The sequence below is a fragment of the Lynx canadensis genome, chromosome F2 (assembly GCF_007474595.2).
Source record: "Lynx canadensis isolate LIC74 chromosome F2, mLynCan4.pri.v2, whole genome shotgun sequence".
NCBI lineage: Eukaryota > Metazoa > Chordata > Mammalia > Carnivora > Felidae > Lynx > Lynx canadensis.
This window is the reverse complement of record NC_044320.2, coordinates 73,110,612-73,129,381: the sequence shown is the minus strand read 5'-3', so window position 1 is coordinate 73,129,381 and position 18,770 is coordinate 73,110,612. Positions and strand designations below refer to the sequence as shown.

At 42.7% G+C, this 18,770-nt stretch overlaps 1 protein-coding gene across 1 annotated transcript in view; it reads right to left on the bottom strand.

Annotated features, from left to right (window-relative positions):
- The window catches only part of NSMAF (neutral sphingomyelinase activation associated factor), a 63,401-nt gene extending 44,885 nt beyond the window's left edge, over positions 1-18,516 (bottom strand). Inside the window, exon 1 of the mRNA XM_030304101.2 lies at positions 18,383-18,516. Within this exon, the coding sequence (XP_030159961.1) occupies positions 18,383-18,441 (59 nt within the window). The 5' untranslated portion in view covers positions 18,442-18,516. The remainder of the gene's footprint in view (positions 1-18,382) is intronic.
- Positions 18,517-18,770: the final 254 nt, after the last annotated feature.

Genomic DNA, 18,770 nt, shown 5'->3' with positions numbered 1-18,770 from the left:
TATTTAAAGCATCTGTTCTCAAAGTGTTTTTCCATTCATTAAATCAACAAATACTTATTAAGTGTAGATCCTATACCAGAAACCCTTCTCTAGTCACTGGGAGAAAGCAACAGACAGACCTACCTGGCCAAGCCAAAAATAACACAAATAAAATTATTTACAAGTGGATTTTTTAACTCCTCTAGGAGAACCCCCAAATTTTATTTTATATTAAATTTTTTTTAAATGTTTATTTACTTCTGACAGAGAGAGAGAGAGAGAGAGAGAGAGAGAGAGAGAGAGAACAAGAGCAGGGGAGGGGAAGAGAGAGAGGGAGACACAGAATCCGAAGCAGGCTCCAGGCTCTGAGCTGTCGGCACAGAGACCGATGCGGGGCTCGAACCCGCAGACCGCGAGACCATGACCTGAGCCAAAGTCGGACACTCAACCGACTGAGCCACCCAGGTGCCTGAGAACGCTCCAATTTTTTGAAATAAAACTTATTCTTGCCTGAACAAAACCTGGGGCTTTTCCATCTATGGAGTTTTTTCATCCTTTGTTTCCTCTGACCGACCACCGGATGTCCCCACCTCCCCTTCAGACTGCACCCCGCCTCCCGTTCTAGTGTTCCACCTTCTGGTTAGTTGGGTTTATCTTACGACTTCCACAAGATTATATGATTCTGAGAGTCAGATCTTTAGATACAGTCCAATGCTTTGGTGTTGAGTAAGTAAGTAAACTGAACAGAAGAGGACTGAAATGTAGTTCTTTTAAAAGTTTTAAGTGCTTTAAAAGTATGAATTCAGTTGTATGGCCACAGAAATAAACACATGGCAAATAACTGAAAATAAGTGTTTCGTCTGTTCTGTGGTGACATCGGGCAACACTGGCGGCATTCTACAGGGTCAGGAAAAGCTCTCACAGGCAGTGTGGGACTGGAGGTCTGGTGGTTGGAGGAAGGTATCTCTGATATACATAGCAGATCAAGCATGTGTGTGTATCTCTACTCCACTAAAATGTGAATGAAAATATTTTTTAAATTGTAAGACCTCAGACCAAAGAAAACTGAAGAGTCACAAAGACAAGAGCAACAAATACGTAAGAAATGGAAAGCAGATGGGAGGAATCGGCAGTGATCGGAAACCAGAACGGCAGATGCCTCCAGTAGAAGGTACCAATCGGTAGAAACCCAACTCAAGTCACAGGACTTCCAAAAAGTCCTGAAATTGCAGGAATCAGGTACCAAGAAGGTAAGGAGGAAGCATGGGGGGCATGGCCCGAAGTCTGAATGGTCAGTAGCCCAGATTCCTCCCCTGATGCCTATCCTACTTCGCTCTGGCACAGGTTTTTCTAGACAAAAACTGAGTAAGAGGCTCCAAAGCAGACACCAAGCACAGTGGAGAGCAAGGCTACGTACAGCATGAAAAGAGAGTGATTAAGGAAAAAGTAGGAACACATAACCACTCCAAGCAACAGTTTGGCAGATTATTTTTAGAAAAAAACCAACTAGCTTTAGAGAAAAGACCTATGGATAGGAGTACTTGAAGGAGCCGGGTCTCTACAATATCATCCCTTACTGGAGCCCACCAGAAAGGGCCTGTCCACAGTGACACAGAATTACATGCTTCATGCTTAAATACGAACGGATAACTCAAGATCACCAGGCTCTAACATGAAGGAACTAGAGCAAAACAAGCAGAAGAACACGATGTGAAGTTCTAGACATAATACAGAGAACAGGAGCTCAAAAACCTATAATATACTTACAAAAAAGCCATTACATCCAGACAACAAGACATTGCTCATTACAAAGAAAACCTGAACCAAAAGAAAAATAACTCATAAATTAAAAATAATGACAGCAGGAACCAGCTTCACCATCCTCATAGGTAACTCTTTATTAGCCTATTCTATGTCTTTAAGTCCATGAACAAGAATTAATCATTGGCTAAAATGCCAGAGCTCAAAGGCAAATGCTCACTATTAATTATTCTGAAGTTGAATACAATCACAAGAGTTAGGATTGCTAGAACAGTCCTTTGATGCTTCAGATAATTTCCATGAAGGTTTAAATCAGAGACATACTTCCTAGTTACCTTGGCCCTTGTTTTTAGCTTGTGTCTTAATGACCTAAAAACCTTTGCTTGGGCTAGAGCTATATAATCCTTCCTTCCCCTTCTTGGTCCCCACTCCTCCTCTTAAGAGAAAAGGTAAAATAAGATAAGTATCTTTAGTAAGACAATGGCACACTTTTATTGCTATGAAGCACAAAGAACCTTCATAGACAATCGGCTCTTCCATATAATTATTAAAATATAACCCTATCCTTTGCCACAACATGGATGGATCTAGAGGGTATTAAATTACATGAAATAAATCAGAGAAAGACAAATCCCATATGATTTCACTCATATGTGGTATTTAAGAAACACAACAAATGAATACAGGATAAAGAGAGAAAGAAAAAAATAGACTCTTAAATACAGAGAACTGGTGACTGCCAGAGGGGAGGGGGTGGGGGGTGGCTGAAATAGGAAAAGGGATTTAAGAATACACCTGTGATGAGCACCGAGTAACGTACAGGCTTGTGGAATAATTATATTATACACTAAGTTTTTTAAAAAAGAAAAATAAACATATATACATATATAATCCTATCCTTAATATTGTTAAAACATCCATACTACCCAAAGTGATCTGCAGAAATCATTGCCAAATCCAGTGTCATGAAGCTTCCCCCCCCAAGTCTTCTAGGAGTTTTGTACTTTCAGGTCTTGCATTTTAGGCCTTCAATCCATTTCGAGTTAATTTTTGTATGCGATTTTAAAGTAAGGGCCCAACTTCATTCTTTTGCATGTGGAAATCCAGTTTTCCCAGCACCATTTGTTGAAAAGATTGTCCTTTTCTTTCTTTAAAAACTTTTTAAATATTTATTTATTATTTTGAGAGAGAGACAGAGTGTGAGTGAGGGAGGGGCAGAGTGAGAGGGAGACACAGAACCCAAAGCAGGCTCCAGGCTCTGAGCTGTCAGCACAGAGCCCGACGCAGGGCTCGAACTCCCAGACTCCAAGATCGTGACCTGAGCTAAAGTTGGATGCTCAACTGACTGAGCCACCCAGGTGCCCCATGAAAAGACTGTCTTTTTTTTATTGTGTGGCCTTGAAACACTTTTAAAGATCATTTGACATTGATTTGGCAATGATTTCTTGGACAGGACACCAAAAGCACCGGCAACAAAAGCAAAAATAAATGAATGTGACCACCTGAAACTTAAAAACTCCTGTGCAGCAAAGAAAATAATCAACAGAATGAGAAGACAACCTAAAGAACTGGAAAGAATATTTGCAAACCATGTATGTGGTAAGGAGTTACTACTCAGAATATATAAAGAACTCCTACAGCTCAACAACAAAACTTAACCCAATTTAAGAATGAGCAAAGGACTTTAATAGACACTTCTCCAAAGAAGATATACAAATGGCTGAAAAGCATATGAAAAGATATCCAATATGAGTAATCATCAGGAAAATGAAAACCAAAACCATAAATGAGGGATCGCCTTGCACACTATTCAAAAGAAGAAGAAGAAGAAGAAGAAGAAGAAGAAGAAGAAGAAGAAGAAGAAAACAAATGTTGGCAAGGATGTGAAGAAATGGGGACCCTTGCCCACTGCTGGCAGGAATGTAAAATGGGGCAGCTGCATGGAAAACAGGGTAGAGGTTCTCTCAAAAATTAAAAATAGAACTACCACACAATCCACAGTCCCACTTCTGGGTATTTATCCAAAAGAATGGAAAAGGGGACCTCAAGGTATCAAGTGAGCAAAACCAGGCTCACTGCAGCGCTGTTTACAACCTAAATGTCCATCAATGATGAATGGATAAAGAAAATGGGATATATGCATACAATGGAATATTATTCAGCTTTCAAAAAGAAGGAAGTCCTGTCTTATGCTACAACATGGATGAACCATTATGCTAGTGAAATAAGCCAGTCACAAAAAAGCAAATACTACATAATTCCACTCATGTGAAGTATCTGAAGTAGACAAACTCTCACCAAGAAAAAACAGAATGGCCGTTGCTAGGAGCTGGCGGTAAAGGGAAAAGTAGAACAGCTTTTCAGGGAGTTGCTTTTCAGTGGGTATAGAGCTCCCGGTTTGCAAGACGGAAAAGTTCTAGAGATCTGCTGCACAACAATGTGAACATACTTAACACTACTGTACTATACACTTGAAAATGGTTATGACAGTAAAACTATGCTATGTGTTTTTTACCACAATTAAAAAAAATAGGGGCGCCTGGGTGGTGCAGTCGGTTAAGCGTCCGACTTCAGCCAGGTCACGATCTCGCGGTCCGGGAGTTCGAGCCCCGCGTCGGGCTCTGGGCTGATGGCTCAGAGCCTGGAGCCTGTTTCCGGTTCTGTGTCTCCCTCTCTCTCTGCCCCTCCCCCATTCATGCTCTGTCTCTCTCTGTCCCAAAACGAAATAAACGTTGAAAAAAAAATTAAAAAAAAAAATAGTATCAACCATTATAGAACTGGAGTCATCATTTGCTAAGTAACTTGTATCCTGCTTAATTTACCAATATTCATACTTTGTAAGAAACGTAAAACACATGGTAAAGGGACAGAACCAAATTATTTAAAGTTAAAGGATAAAGGGATTTTTCTGAGTTTATTTTTCTCTCTACTGAAGGGTTTAGTTATGCCTGCTTTAAAATTTTTGTAGGTAAAAATGGTTCCAATAAGGTTTCGCGGTATTTTGAACAATGACTTTTAAACCACATCCCCTAGAGGAAAAGGTTCTGTGAAATCGCTTATATAACTTTAAATGATTTCTTTACGAGGCTCTTGGCCCTGCCCCTGGGATTCCTCAGTTTAAACTGTCTTACAGAGGTGTGGTGGGCTCTTCAGATTCTCCTGATAAATTCACTCACTCAGCAACTTAACTTTCTTGAAAAAGATGCTGTCCCATCCTCACGTCACCTAAATTTTAAAGGATACCATTCAACACTTAACCAATAGCATAAAATAAGCTCACCCTAGGCAGCCCTGACGGCAACCTTGTGTTCATGCCCACTCAGCCCCTACCCAACACTCCACTGATGAACAGCATGCATGATGGATCCAGAAGATTGTTCTAGTCGATTAGTTCTCTCGGTTGGAGCTGTACAACAGGCTTCACTGTGTTGAGGAGAATTACGTTATATGCTCAATGGGAGAAAAGGCCCCGAGGCCTCAGTGATGTGTGCACGGGCACAGGAAGGGGCACGAGAGTCCTGTATCTGCCATGTCTACTCTGGATACCCTGACACCGTGCTTGGATTAAGCTAGATTCCAGTGCCCCTACCAGTTACAGAGTTGGTTTAACTAAACTGGGCATTTTGGGTCAGCTTCCTAAAATGGCTCCGAAAACGAGGATGTTAAGAAAAACGCTCAACAACGAGGCGAGAACACAGTCCTTGACTCACCATTAGAAACGTTTCCCCAATAAGACATTTGACGGTCTGAATACAGTCACTCACACACATATTATCCCACCTGTCATACTAACATTAATTTCTCCCTTCTTGATTCTGTTAAAAGACATCACAAGAACAAACCTTATTCTCTGATGAAGTTCAGATGAACTAATCTACTGTGTGTTCCTGACCGACCAGTCAGAATGCTGTCAAAAGAGACGCGCAAGATGTGACTTTACAGTGGATTCATGCTAGAGACCGGTGGCAACGACTTCCTCTTCTAGTGGTTTATAAACAATCCATCTGATCTAGAAGTTGCACTAAGCCTGCTTATGCACATATGCTCTTTCTGCACCTTTCAAAGTTCCTAGATCACAGAAACGATCCTGTGGTCCCAAACCCAACCCTCCCAGCAGCTTACAGCAGGCGAGGGCACACGTTTTCACCCGTCTTACGTAGGCTTATTCTGTTACTCTCAGTCTGAAGGTTCGTGTCATGACAGAGTACAAAATAAGAACCACTTTCTCTGTTATAAATCAATTTTACAGTAGCGGCCTGGGCCCTACGCAGCAGCCTGGTTATTTAAATTCAACATCAGGAAACTTAAAAAAAATTTTTTTTAATCTATAGCAGTTTTTAAAGCCACCACTCATTCCCATTTGGGGCTTTAACTTTCTTTTTGCTAATTGTGCAGGTCTGTGACATCCTCTTAAACTGTCCCTGGTTGTTGCCCTTCCTGCTTCACACCATATATATATATATGTATACACACACACACACAATTTTATATATATATAATATATAATACATATGTTATATATAGATCTATAGATATGGATATTATATATATTATATATAATATATATATATATATATATAATATATATTATATATATATAAAAGCTCAGAGGAGCCTGGGTGGCTCAGTCGATTAAGCATCTGACTTCACCTCAGGTCATGAGCTCGCAGTTCGAGCCCCGCATCAGGCCCTGTGCTGACAGCTCAGAGCCTGGAGCCTGCTTGGGATTCTGTTTCTCCCTCTCTCTCTCCCCTGCCCCGGCTTGTGCAGTGTCTCTCTCTCAAAAATAAACATTTTTTTTTTTAAAATTATAAGCTCAGAGGAACACTACCTGTACAACCATCCTATGTTTAGTTGTTTGTCTGATTTTCTGTAACTCTTTACCAAAGACCATTTGGCCTGAATGTTCTGAATTTTATTTTTGACAGTTTCACAGCTTTCTGGATCAATATCCATTCCAGAACAGTCCAGTAAAAATGCCTATCTTTTTTTTCTTCATTGAAACTTTCAGTATCTGTCTTCTAAAAGTCTAGATTCTATGTATGACAGAATCCTTCTTGATCCCGACCCTGGGCTTCAACAACAAATAACTTGCTATGGACTGCTTTTCCTGAAGGTTTCCAGCACTGCTACTTAATTAATTTCTCTTTAATATTCAGAATTTCACAGTTTTCAAGCTCTCTGTCTTAAGATAAATCAACATTTCAACAAGGAAACTCAAGAAACAATAACTGTATCTCACTAAGCATCAACTAAGTAAGGTCTCTTGTCATTTTCTGGGTGCTATTTCCTGTTTTCAATCTACATGAGGTACACATCCGCCATTTTTTTCCACTCACTCAGGTGCCTTATAACAAGTGAATGCAATGATCTCCGCTCCTCTTTCCAGTAAGTTCCCTGGGTGTTTCCCTCTCTGGTCATGGATTCCCCTGCAGTTGTACTTCTTGACATTCGGGTGCACTGCCTCACTTCCTGACAGGTCTTTCCTTTTGTATAGCTCTGCAGCTTTTCAGCACTAGTTTCCAATCTGGAGTCCTGTCCTGCCAAGCTTCAGCATCATCGAAGACACACCATTAATCATCTTCTGTAATAAAATTTGACTCATTTTATCATTCATAGTCCACACGATTGCACAGAGACATCTGTGTGACTAAATGTTATTTCTAGGTCTTGAACCCATTGTTTTCTCATGTAAATTACTGCCCCTTCTTCCTTGGAGTAGCATTTCAGCTCCTACCTGTTGTCCTCCAGTGTAACCAGTATCACCATTTCATCTGCCCTTGTGATCCTTTCCCTTGGGAGTAAGTTTAAAACTCTAGCCCTTGGCCAGACTCTAGGAAATTACATTCTCCTCTGACTTTGTGAGATGCAGTTACTTCCTGGACAAGATGGTTCAGATATCGAAATCCCTTTCATTGACCATCCGTAAAGCCAGTCACTTCTGCTCTCAAGTCTCAACTATCTTCGAGAACAAATGGCAAAACTATCACCTACGCTCTCGAAGACTTTCAATTTCCTCATCAAGGGAGGATGCTCCATGAGCACTCCCTAAACTGTCGAGAAGCATAGTTCAAAGAAACCAAAAAGAAAAAAAAAAAAAAGAAAAGAAAAGAAAAGAAAAAGAGGAATACTTAATTACTGTTCTCTAGAACAGTGCTTCTCCAACGTGAATGTGTGTGCGATCATCCGGGGATCACGTTAAAGTGCAGGTTCAGATGCGAGAGATCTGGGGCACAGCCTGAGACTGCGCGTTTCCCAAGGAGCTCTGAGGCAGTGCTGATGCCACCAGCCCGTGGATTACCCCGAGGACAACAGATGCTAACCAACAGCCACGTACACCAGGCTTCGATCGTTCCTCAGTCATTCTACATTTCTGAGATACCATAAAAATAAGTAGACCTCATTTTAAAACAGAAGCAGGACGCTGTGGTGGCACAGGAGATGGGCTTGGATAGGACAGTATCTTTTCTAGCCCTAGTTCAGCCGTGACTTGGCCATTAGACTTTTAGTCAAATCACTTTACTATAAAATTGAGGGGAGGGAGACAAATTAGATTACCTCAAGCCTCTTCTTAACCAGCGGGTTTATAGATTTACTAAATAAACCCGGGCTTACACAAATCAGCAGGAATCCCATTTCAGACATTATGGCAGATTACACGTCCAGAGAAACAATCTCAGTACAGAGCCTCTAAAATTGCTGGATCAATTACTGAAATCTCTTTTCAAATGCTTGGCTGAAGTGATGGGAAAGTGAGGAAAAGCTTCAGAAGGGAGAAGTTAGCAGGCATTGGAGCAGTCTTTTCCCCTGGGTGTTTGCCCAACTCTGAGTATTAGAGAGCCTGCACTTATATGCCCTGTGTCCTGAGGGGACAGTGGGAAGGGGGACAGGGGTAGAGAAAGCTAGAATCCCTAAAGTTAATACCCTTGAAGGATGGAAATAAAAACCACCTCCCACCCTTCCCCAGAGGGAGATGGTAGGACCCAGGCTCTGGCTGGGCTGGGGACAAAGTCAGTCTTCCTTGAGAATGTGAAACCACCAGCCTGTCTTGATACACATCTGGGGCTAGAATTCACACTACTTATTTAGCCCAATAAAACTCCAGACAAACCAGTGTGGTCTCTCCCGGCACCCCAGGCAGAAATGAACGCAAATACTTTCTAGAAAACTCCACCTTAAATCCAGGTCTGCAAGAACTCCCAAGAAGAAGCTTCCAAGGAACAAGAAGACACAATCAAAAAATCATAAAATAAGGAACAAAATTACTGAATGAGGCTCAATACAAGCAACAGACTATTCAATCAAACCTGTATAAGCTACAGATAGCTTATTTCCTACATCTAAGCACTCCAATAGAGAAGTTTAAAGAAACAGAAGGACATCAAAAGTATAACAAAGAAACAGACTTTTATCAAAACTGATCAGGCAGTTATAAATGACCCCCCCCAAAACTAGAAATTTAAAAATCATTGAAATTAGAACAAACTAATGATATAGACAGCAAATTAGGCAACTAGAGAAACAAATGTAAATTGCCAGATAGATTTAAAGAGTCCACAAGGCAGCACAGAAAAATACATATTAAAGAGACTTTACAAGAAATAAAAGTAATATCCTAAGAGCTGAAGGCCTGGCTCCAAATTTTCTAAAACTGTTTCAGCTTTTGAAATACCAATCAGGACAGGTGAATAAAAAGAAATTTTTATACAGACAAACAGCAAAGCACTACAAAGAGGAGATCTTAAAAGCAGCCAGAGAAAAGACAGAGAACAATCAATGTTACAAAGAACAATCAGACTTAAATGATAGGGGGTTGTGGGGTGCCTGGGTGGCCCAGTCGGTTAAGCGACCGACTTCGGCTCAGGTTATGATCTCACAGTTCCTGAGTTCGAGCCCCGCGTTGGGCTCTGTGCTGACAGCTTGGAGCCTAGAGCCTGCTTCAGATTCTGTGTCTCCCCCCTCTCTCTACCCCTCCCTCACTCACAGTCCATCTCTCTCTCTCTCTCTCTCTCTCAAAAATAAACAAACATTAAAAATTGTTTTTAAAAAAATGATAGGGGTTTGTGGCAGGCTGGTCTCCTCTAGAATAGAAAGTAGCCTCCTGCAAAGCTCCACACAAACCCACTATGCTTCTATGTCAAAGGCAAACAGTCCAGACAAACGCAAGGCTTGGACCCCAGTGCCTTATTTATGCCAGGGAAAGTGCTGGTGGTTCCTTAACCATGGGCACAAATACAACAAATCCTGTCCCTATCCTGCCATATCATATGGGCTCAAGTGCAAGGCTTAACAGCCCCAGTCAGGTCAGAGAAGGGGTGAGGCCAACTCATAGCCACAAACGCTGAGCTGGATGGTGAGTCAAGTCTCCATCACAACACAGCTCTACTGTTTCCTGGCTCCTGGTCATTCCATGGGGTCCAGGTTTCTCCTGGAGTCTGAAGCCTGATCTTACCAGGTAGCTAAGACCTGTACCTTGGGGCAAGGCACACCTTTTCTCTTAGTTTGGAAGCTGAGATCCCCTCCACCGAAAAATGCTTCAGCAAGTCGGGTGCATATTCCCTGGATATCTCCCTTCGTTTGCGCAATCTTCAAAATGCTGAGAAAATTACAGTTGACCCCCAAACAACATGGGTTTGAACTGTGCTGACCCACTTACCTGCGGATTTTTTTCAATACATATACCACAGTATTGTAGATGTATTTTGTCTTCCTTATAATTTTCTTAATGACATTTCTTGTCTAGTTTACGTTATTGTAAGGATACAGTATGTAATACATATGATACACAAAATACGTGTTATTCAATTGTTTGTTATTGGTGAAGCTTCCAGTCAAAAGTAGGCTATCTAATAGTTAAGTTCTGGGAGAGTCAAAAATTTTGTCATAGATTTTTGATTGCGCAGGGGGTTGGTGTCCCAAACCCCCTTTTGTTCAAGGGCCAAAAGTATACATCTAGCAAAACTGATTTCCAAAACAAGAACATAAGCACATGTTCAGACAGACAAGAAGAGTTTAGTACCATTAGGGGAACTTCTAAAGGATATTCTTCAGGAAAAAGAAAATAATTCTACATGGAAGATATGATAGGCAAGAAGGAATGCTGAACTAAGACAATGGTAAACATGCATGTAAAACTATATAAACATAAACTAGACAATTGTAAAATCTAATTTATAGGTTTAAAATACAGACTGAAAATACTAGACAATAAGAGACTATAATTTGGATGGGACAGAAGTATTCCAAGGTCCTTATATTGTTAGGAAGGTGGTGGGGAGGGGGTGGGATGGTAAGAGAATGATTAGCTTCAGATCTTAAGCTAAATATAAATGTTAAAATTTCAAGGTAAGCTCTAGAAAAACAGAAACAGAATATATAAGTTACCATATTCTTCAGGAAAGATGAAAGAGAACAGAGTCTTAATCCAAATGAAGGAAAAATAAGAAAAAATTAAAGAACAAAATAAAAAAATAAAAATAAATCCAAATATATCTGTACAATAATAAATATAAATGGACTAAATTAATCTTTCAAGACAAAAATTATTAAAAATTGAATTATTAAAGAATCCAACTATAAAGCTATTTGTAAAAAATACGTCTAAAACCTAAGGACACAGAAAAGTTGAAAGTAAAAAAAAGAAAAATTCCATATAATGCAAATAACCCAAACAAAACTGATAGAGTTATATTAATATCAAACAAAACAGAAAAAAAAAAAACATTCCTAGAAGAAGTCATCATATATTGACTAAAGATTCAATTTTGTAAGATAGCAATTTTAAACTTACATACTTAATAACAACCCCTGAAAATATAAGCAAAAATTGATGGAAATATTAGTCAAAGTTTGCATCATGAAGCATCTCTCGGTAACTGGTAAGTCAATCAAAAAAAATTCATTAAGGAAAAAGAAGATCTAAACACAATTAACAAGATTAACATAACAGATATACAGATATTATACCAATATTAATGTACATCTATTTTCAACCTCACATCAGTTTGTGAAGAACGACTATAATCTAAGTCATAATAATTTCAAAGCATTGGTATTATACAGACCTTACTCACTAAACACAAATTAAAAATAAAAAACAAAATAATTTTCAAAATCTTTTGAGTTATAAATGTTAAATCACAATTTTACATGTCTGATGGGTAAAAGATGAAATCACAATGGTATATAGGAAAATAAAACAAGCAATGAATTCATTAAATGGCCATACCCATTTTATATCACATTAAAAAAAATTTCCTGGGGGGGCACCTGGGTGGCTCAGTCAGTTGGGCGTCCGACATCGGCTCGGGTCATGATCTCACGATCTGTGAGTTCGAGCCCCGCGTCAGGCTCTGTGCTGACAGCTCAGAGCCTGGAGCCTGCTTCAGATTCTGTGTCTCCCTCTCTCTCTGCCTCTCCTCTGCTCACACTCTGTTCTCTCAAAATTAAATAAACATTAAAACAAAATTAAAAAAGATTTTCTTGGGGTGCCTAGCAAGCTAGGTGAGTTTGAGCGTCCAACTTTGGCTAAGGTAATAATCTCATGGTTCATGAGTTCAAGCCCTGCATCGGGTTCACTGCTGTTAGTGCAGAGCCAGCTTTGGATCCTCTGTCCCCCCCCTCTCTGCCTCTCTCTCTCTCTCTCAAAAATAAATAAACATTAAAAAAATTTTTTTTCCTTAATGAAAATCATAGAGCAAATCCACTCAAAATGTATGAGCATTCTCTTGTGTCTTCTTAAACGGTAGCCATTTTGGAGGAAATTAATGTCAGATAGCAATGAGGGCATAAGGTGAAGGGCTAGTAATGTAGTTTGGGTAAAGCCAATGTAAATTCTAAATTACTCAAAATATTTACAGCATTTATTTTTTCTCCCACTGTTTGTTTGCTTTTATGTGAGAAAAACACACCCTATTTCTTTTTTTTTTTTTTTTTTAATTTTTTTTTTTTCAACGTTTATTTATTTTTGGGACAGAGAGAGACAGAGCATGAACGGGGGAGGGGCAGAGAGAGAGGGAGACACAGAATCGGAAACAGGCTCCAGGCTCTGAGCCATCAGCCCAGAGCCCGACGCGGGGCTCGAACTCACGGACCGCGAGATCGTGACCTGGCTGAAGTCGGACGCTTAACCGACTGCGCCACCCAGGCGCCCCAAAACACACCCTATTTCTGAGTCACAGGCAGATTTCCTTCAACCCTTCAGCATTCTAACTGCTGATTCTGCAGTTAAGTCTCCAAATTCAACACTGGGCACATCCCAATTGAGATACTGAAAGAATGGGATGCTCAGTCTCGGAAATGAAAGAATAAACAGGAGTACAGCAAGTCACTTGGCCCTCTCAACCAGCATCATTAGTATAATAAATACAGAATCAACTGATAACACTTGAAGTAAAAGATATTTAATATCAGCCAAGAAATTTGGTTATCAGCATAACCAAGAGAATTAAACACACATGGAATGTTTGAGGCAAAGATGAATTCGAAGAAGTGTCTGTAAAAGTATTAATGAAACATGTGTGCCCAATATAGAATTCACGATCACTAACGTTTTATCCTAGAATGACAGCTTGTAAGCTACAGCTAAGTAATTTGCTGTACAACCTTAGAGAAAAATTTGACTCCCCAATAGAGTATGCCTTAGGTTATCTAAATTTCTGTATCATCCCAGAAAAAATAGCTATTCTTCCATCATACCACTCTAGATGTGAAGATAAAAATATTTAACAGTTAGCCTACTCCTAAATCTTAAAATATAAAAATCTTAAATGCAGCAGTTTGTAAAATATCCTTATCTGCTAACCCACTGTACGCGTAATTTCCAACAACTCCAAAGAAAGACACGAGTTGCCTTTTAAAAATGTTTTCCACTGATCTTCATTAAGACCTAAACAGCACATTTTTTAATTAACATTTTTAATGTTTATTTTATTTATTTTAAGTTTATTTATTTATTTTTTTTTATTTATTTTTTTTTTTTAAATTTTTTTTTTCAACGTTTATTTATTTTTGGGACAGAGAGAGACAGAGCATGAACGGGGGAGGGGCAGAGAGAGAGGGAGACACAGAATCGGAAACAGGCTCCAGGCTCTGAGCCATCAGCCCAGAGCCTGACGCGGGGCTCGAACTCACGGACCGCGAGATCGTGACCTGGCCGAAGTCGGACGCTTAACCGACTGCGCCACCCAGGCGCCCCAAGTTTATTTATTTTTGAGAGAGAGACAGAGAGAGTGAGCAGGGACGGGCAGAGAAAGAAGAGGAGAGAGAGAATCCCAAGCAGACTCCACACTGTAACTAACGGAGTCCGATGTGGGGCTCAAACTCACAAACCTACGAGATCATGACCTGAACTAAAACGAATAGTCAAACACTTAACCAACTGAGCCACCCAGCCTCCCATTAATGTTTATTTATTTTTGAGAGAGAGACAGAGCGCAAGCAGGGGAGGGGCAGAGACAGAAGGAGACACAGAATCTGAAACAGGCTCCAGGCTCCGAGCTGTCAGCACAGAGCCTGATGCTGGGCTCAAACCCACCAGCCGTGAGATCATGACCTGAGCTGAAGTCGGACGCTTAATCGACTAAGCCAGCCAGGCACCCCGACAACACATTTTTAAAAACCAGTAAAATCAATATAGTTCCTGGCATCTAAATCTTAACCAGGATACTAATGTACTTTTAATGACCAAGTATCTCTTCATTTTCTGATACACTACCGAAAATTCCCAAAGCATTCTTTACAAACATGACTAATAAATGGTACTACTGTACAGCTGGTCAAGCCAGAAACCTGAGTGTAGGACTGCCAGGCTGAGCAAACAAAAATACAGGATACCTAGTTAAATCTGAATTTCAGACAAATTACAAAAAAAGTAATATAAGTATGTAGCAAATATTGCATGGGACATACTTGCACTAAAAGATTTTTCATTATTCATCTGAAATTCATTTAACTGGGCATCCTGTACGTTACTTGACAACTCTAGCTGGGATTCTTTCTCCGTTGCCTCCTACATGAAATCTACCACACCAAGACCTGTCAATTCCACCTCCTAAGAACATCTCCTAAGTGTAAAATCCATACACTTTTCTCCATTTCTTCTGCCTCCGCTTTGGTCTCAGCCACCAAGAATCTCCCAACCGGTCTCTGCTTCTATCTTTGTAGAAATATCACTTACTCTAAATGCAGTAGCATCAATTTAATACTAAAAGAAATAAATGCTAACTTCAGGTTTCTCCTTTTCTGAGGTTATTACTGGGTAGTGGTAGAAATCTAAAATCTCTAAAGCAGCATGAGAGGTGAGGCCTTTTATTAAGGGTCACCTCCGAAGGGGTCCCAAGGAAAGAAACAGTTCTCTTGGGTATGCTTGAGCAAATGGCCTATATCAATCACTGTGCTAATTGGTGTTTATTGCCACAAAGGGATGAGCTAGGAAAAATCTGTGCAGAAATAAAGTTTGCTTTTTAAAGTTTATTTATTTTGAGAGAGAGCGAGCAGGGGTAGGGCAGATAGAGAGGGAGAGAAAGCATCCCAAGCAGGCTCTGCATCGTTGGCACACAGCCCAACACAGGGCTGGATCTCACGAACCCTGAGATCATGACCTGAGCCTAAACTAAGAGTCGGATGCTCAACCGACCGAGCCACCCAGGCACCCCGGAAATGAAGTTGCTTTAAAATAAATCGCCTTGTCTTTCAGAGTGAATTCTAAGATTTATAGAGACTGCGTGGTTCTAGCCTACATCTGCTTGTGAGACAGATTCCTTTCATTCAACTGGTACTCTACGGACACCTTCGGGGTTAAAGTCCACTCATCAGCCCAAGGTTGCACAGTCGGAAAGCAGAGTATTAAAAAACGTGGGCAGTCAGCAAGTAAGATCCAAATAACTCTAAGATATATGGCGCCAACGTCTTCAGATTCCTGATACGGCAAGTGCAGACTTTAAGATTTGTGCGACATTGTAGAGCTGTATAAACTAAGCAAATTAAGCAAAAATTACAGCTATTGAATGAACTGACAAATCTAAAGAAAACAGGTTTTCCTCTTATGAAAGAGGCCACAGAATTGTTACAAATAACTCTTTGATCAGAGAACATGATGGCAATTCAAGTGTTTCTAAGTTCTTACAATGCAAATTCGAACATCCATCTATTTAATACAGAATACCCCCAATTCTTTTTTTTTTAAATTTTTTTTTCAACGTTTATTTATTTTTGGGACAGAGAGAGACAGAGCATGAACGGGGGAGGGGCAGAGAGAGAGGGAGACACAGAATCGGAAACAGGCTCCAGGCTCCGAGCCATCCGCCCAGAGCCTGACGCGGGGCTCGAACTCACGGACCGCGAGATCGTGACCCGGCTGAAGTCGGCCGCTTAACCGACTGCGCCACCCAGGCGCCCCAGAATACCCCCAATTCTTAACGGTGTTGGTACAGAACAAAGAAACTCTACTCAAGCTCCTTCCAAATGAAACAAGCATTATAAATGAAGTCAGAAAAGCCTCTACAAGTATGAGTTACTTTATTTAGGGTCCAGTCATTATTTAAAAAACAAGCGTTTCTGGGGATGCCTGCGTGGCTCAATCGGTTAAGCATCCGAATTTGGCTCAGGTCATAATCTCATGGTTTGTGAGTTCGAGCCCCACATTGGGTTCTGTGCTGACAGCTCAGAGCCCGCAGCCTGCTTCGGATTCTGTGTCTCCCTCTCTCTCTGCCCCTCACCCGCTCACACTCTGTCTCTCTCTCTCCCTCTCTCAAAAATAAACAAACATTAAAAAAAAAAAAAGGCGTTTCTGTGGATAAAAGGCTAATCACAAAACCAGAAACATTCTTGAAAGCCATATCCGAGATATGTTTTTTTGATACATCTTATCTTCTTCTCTACAGTGGGGAATGAAATTTCAACCTACGGATATCCTGGCCAGGCCAACATTATAGATTAGAAAAGGATATGAATGTTTGGACAAAACGGATCAAATCAACACCTATAAAACAGGTGTGGATGTTGCAAGATCACGCAAACCTTAAAGTCTCCACCTGTATTTCCATGTATGATCTGCTTTGTTGGTGTCCACTGTAGAGGCCAAGGGCAGGCTGTCCCAAAACGTGCCCCTGCGGCATATTTTCCATAAAAGTTACTTAAGAAATAGCCAATGCAGGGACACTCAGACCCTCCTCCCGCCTGAAATCAGGAACAGAATCTTCCAAATAAGAAATACCCTCCCTACTAAGAAACAAAAAGACATCTTTATCACCACAGATAGGGCCTTTAAAGCCAAGAAAGCTGTAGAAACAAACCTTATTTTCCCCCCCCCCAATCTACTACCTCAGCCTAAATTCTGCCTTGAATTCCCTACTAATTAAAGCTCCCAAACACCTGTTTTCTTTATCCTGTCAATTCCTCACAAATGTATTGTCTCTTTGAACGTAAAAGAACTGCCTGCCTTGGTCATTTCTTTAGGTCTCTATTTTAGTATTGGGCCTCTGCGGACAAGTCATAAAACTTTGCTTTTCTCCTGTTCATTTGTCGTATGCAAACTGAATTTAGCCCAACTAGAAGACCTTCAAAGGTAAAGGAAAATTCTTGTTTCCTTCCACCGCCGATCACACAACAACGTGACAGGCTAGCAGAACTCCTAGATAACTTATTCTCACGATCAAAATAACAACTGTAAAATAATTCGTTCCCAGTTCCTTTTGACACCTGAGACCACAGACCCGAAATTCAGCAAGCTATTTCGCTCACCAGTAATTTACTTAGGGCAGAAGTGACCTTTTTAGAAATGACTTCCCTTGGAGGCGGAGAATCAGAAACTAAACGGGTGCTGCTGCTCAGAGATCATTTGATTGAGCTCGCGGGACCCCAAATCCCTACTGGGATCTGGGGATAATGACTGCTGTGCCTCACCTCGCGTCTGAATGCAAAGCCTTCCAATGCACTTGTATGTAACGAGACCCATTGCTCGGTATACAACACGTTTGTGGGGTGGTCCTTGGCTTTTCGCAGAATAAGGCCTTTCTTGCGGCCCACCTCGCGGCCCGGCAGGGCAGGGAGCCGGGCAGGCCCTTGCCTTGGCCTTCCGTCTGAAGAAGTCGACAAAAAAAGGCGCAATACAGCGTGGTACCCAGGCCCGTCCCGGCGCAGGCGGGGTGGTCGCCGACCGCGGAGGGCAGCCCTGGCGGAACGCCCCTGCGGCGCCCACGCAGTGCCCGGACCCGGCGCCGGTGACCCGGGGGGGACAGGGGGAGGCCGCCGGCCCGCGCACCGCCAGCCGCACCCCTGCGGAGAACGCCAGGGCTCGCGTCCCGGGCCGGGGCCCGCGAGGGAGTCCGCACCGGGACCCTCGCGGCCTCTTCCGGGTGAGCCGCGTGGCCCCACCTGCGCCCGGCTCGCTACCGGACCGGGACGCGACCCCGGCCCCGACCCGGCTCCCGGGCTCCGGCCGCGGCCCCCGCCCGAGCGCCCGGCATGCTCCGGGCCCCGGCCTTTGTGCCGGGTCCCCACACCGGGTCCGACCTCTCGGGGCCCGGCCGGAAACCCGGCTCCCGCCCCCCGAGCGGGCCCCCCCCCCCGCCCCGCTCCCCCGGCCTCCGACCCCGGCTCCGGCCCTCCCCGCCTCCGCCCGCAGCCCGGGGCCGGCGCTCACCTCTCCTTGGAGTAGAGCTGCAGCTGCTGCTCCCGCCGCTTCTTCCGGATAAACGCCATGGAGGGAGGGCAGGGCGCCGGCGCGCGGGGACGCACGGCTCGGGCGCCGCTGCAGTCCGCGAGGAGTCCGGGACGCGCCCGGGAGGCGGGCCCCGCGAGCCGGCCCGCGAGGTCCCGGCCGGGAGGGGAGTGCGGCTGGGGGGCCTGGCTTCGCGCGCGGCGGCGCCGCTGGGCGCCCCACCGCCCGACGCTGCGCCCCAGGGCCCGCGGCGTCCGGGCCGCGCTCAGCGGAGCATGTTCGCGTGGGGACTCCCGCGGCGCCGTGACTCAGGCCGGAGGAGGGGCGCGCGCTGACCCGAGGCGCCCGACACCCTGGCCGCCGGGTACGG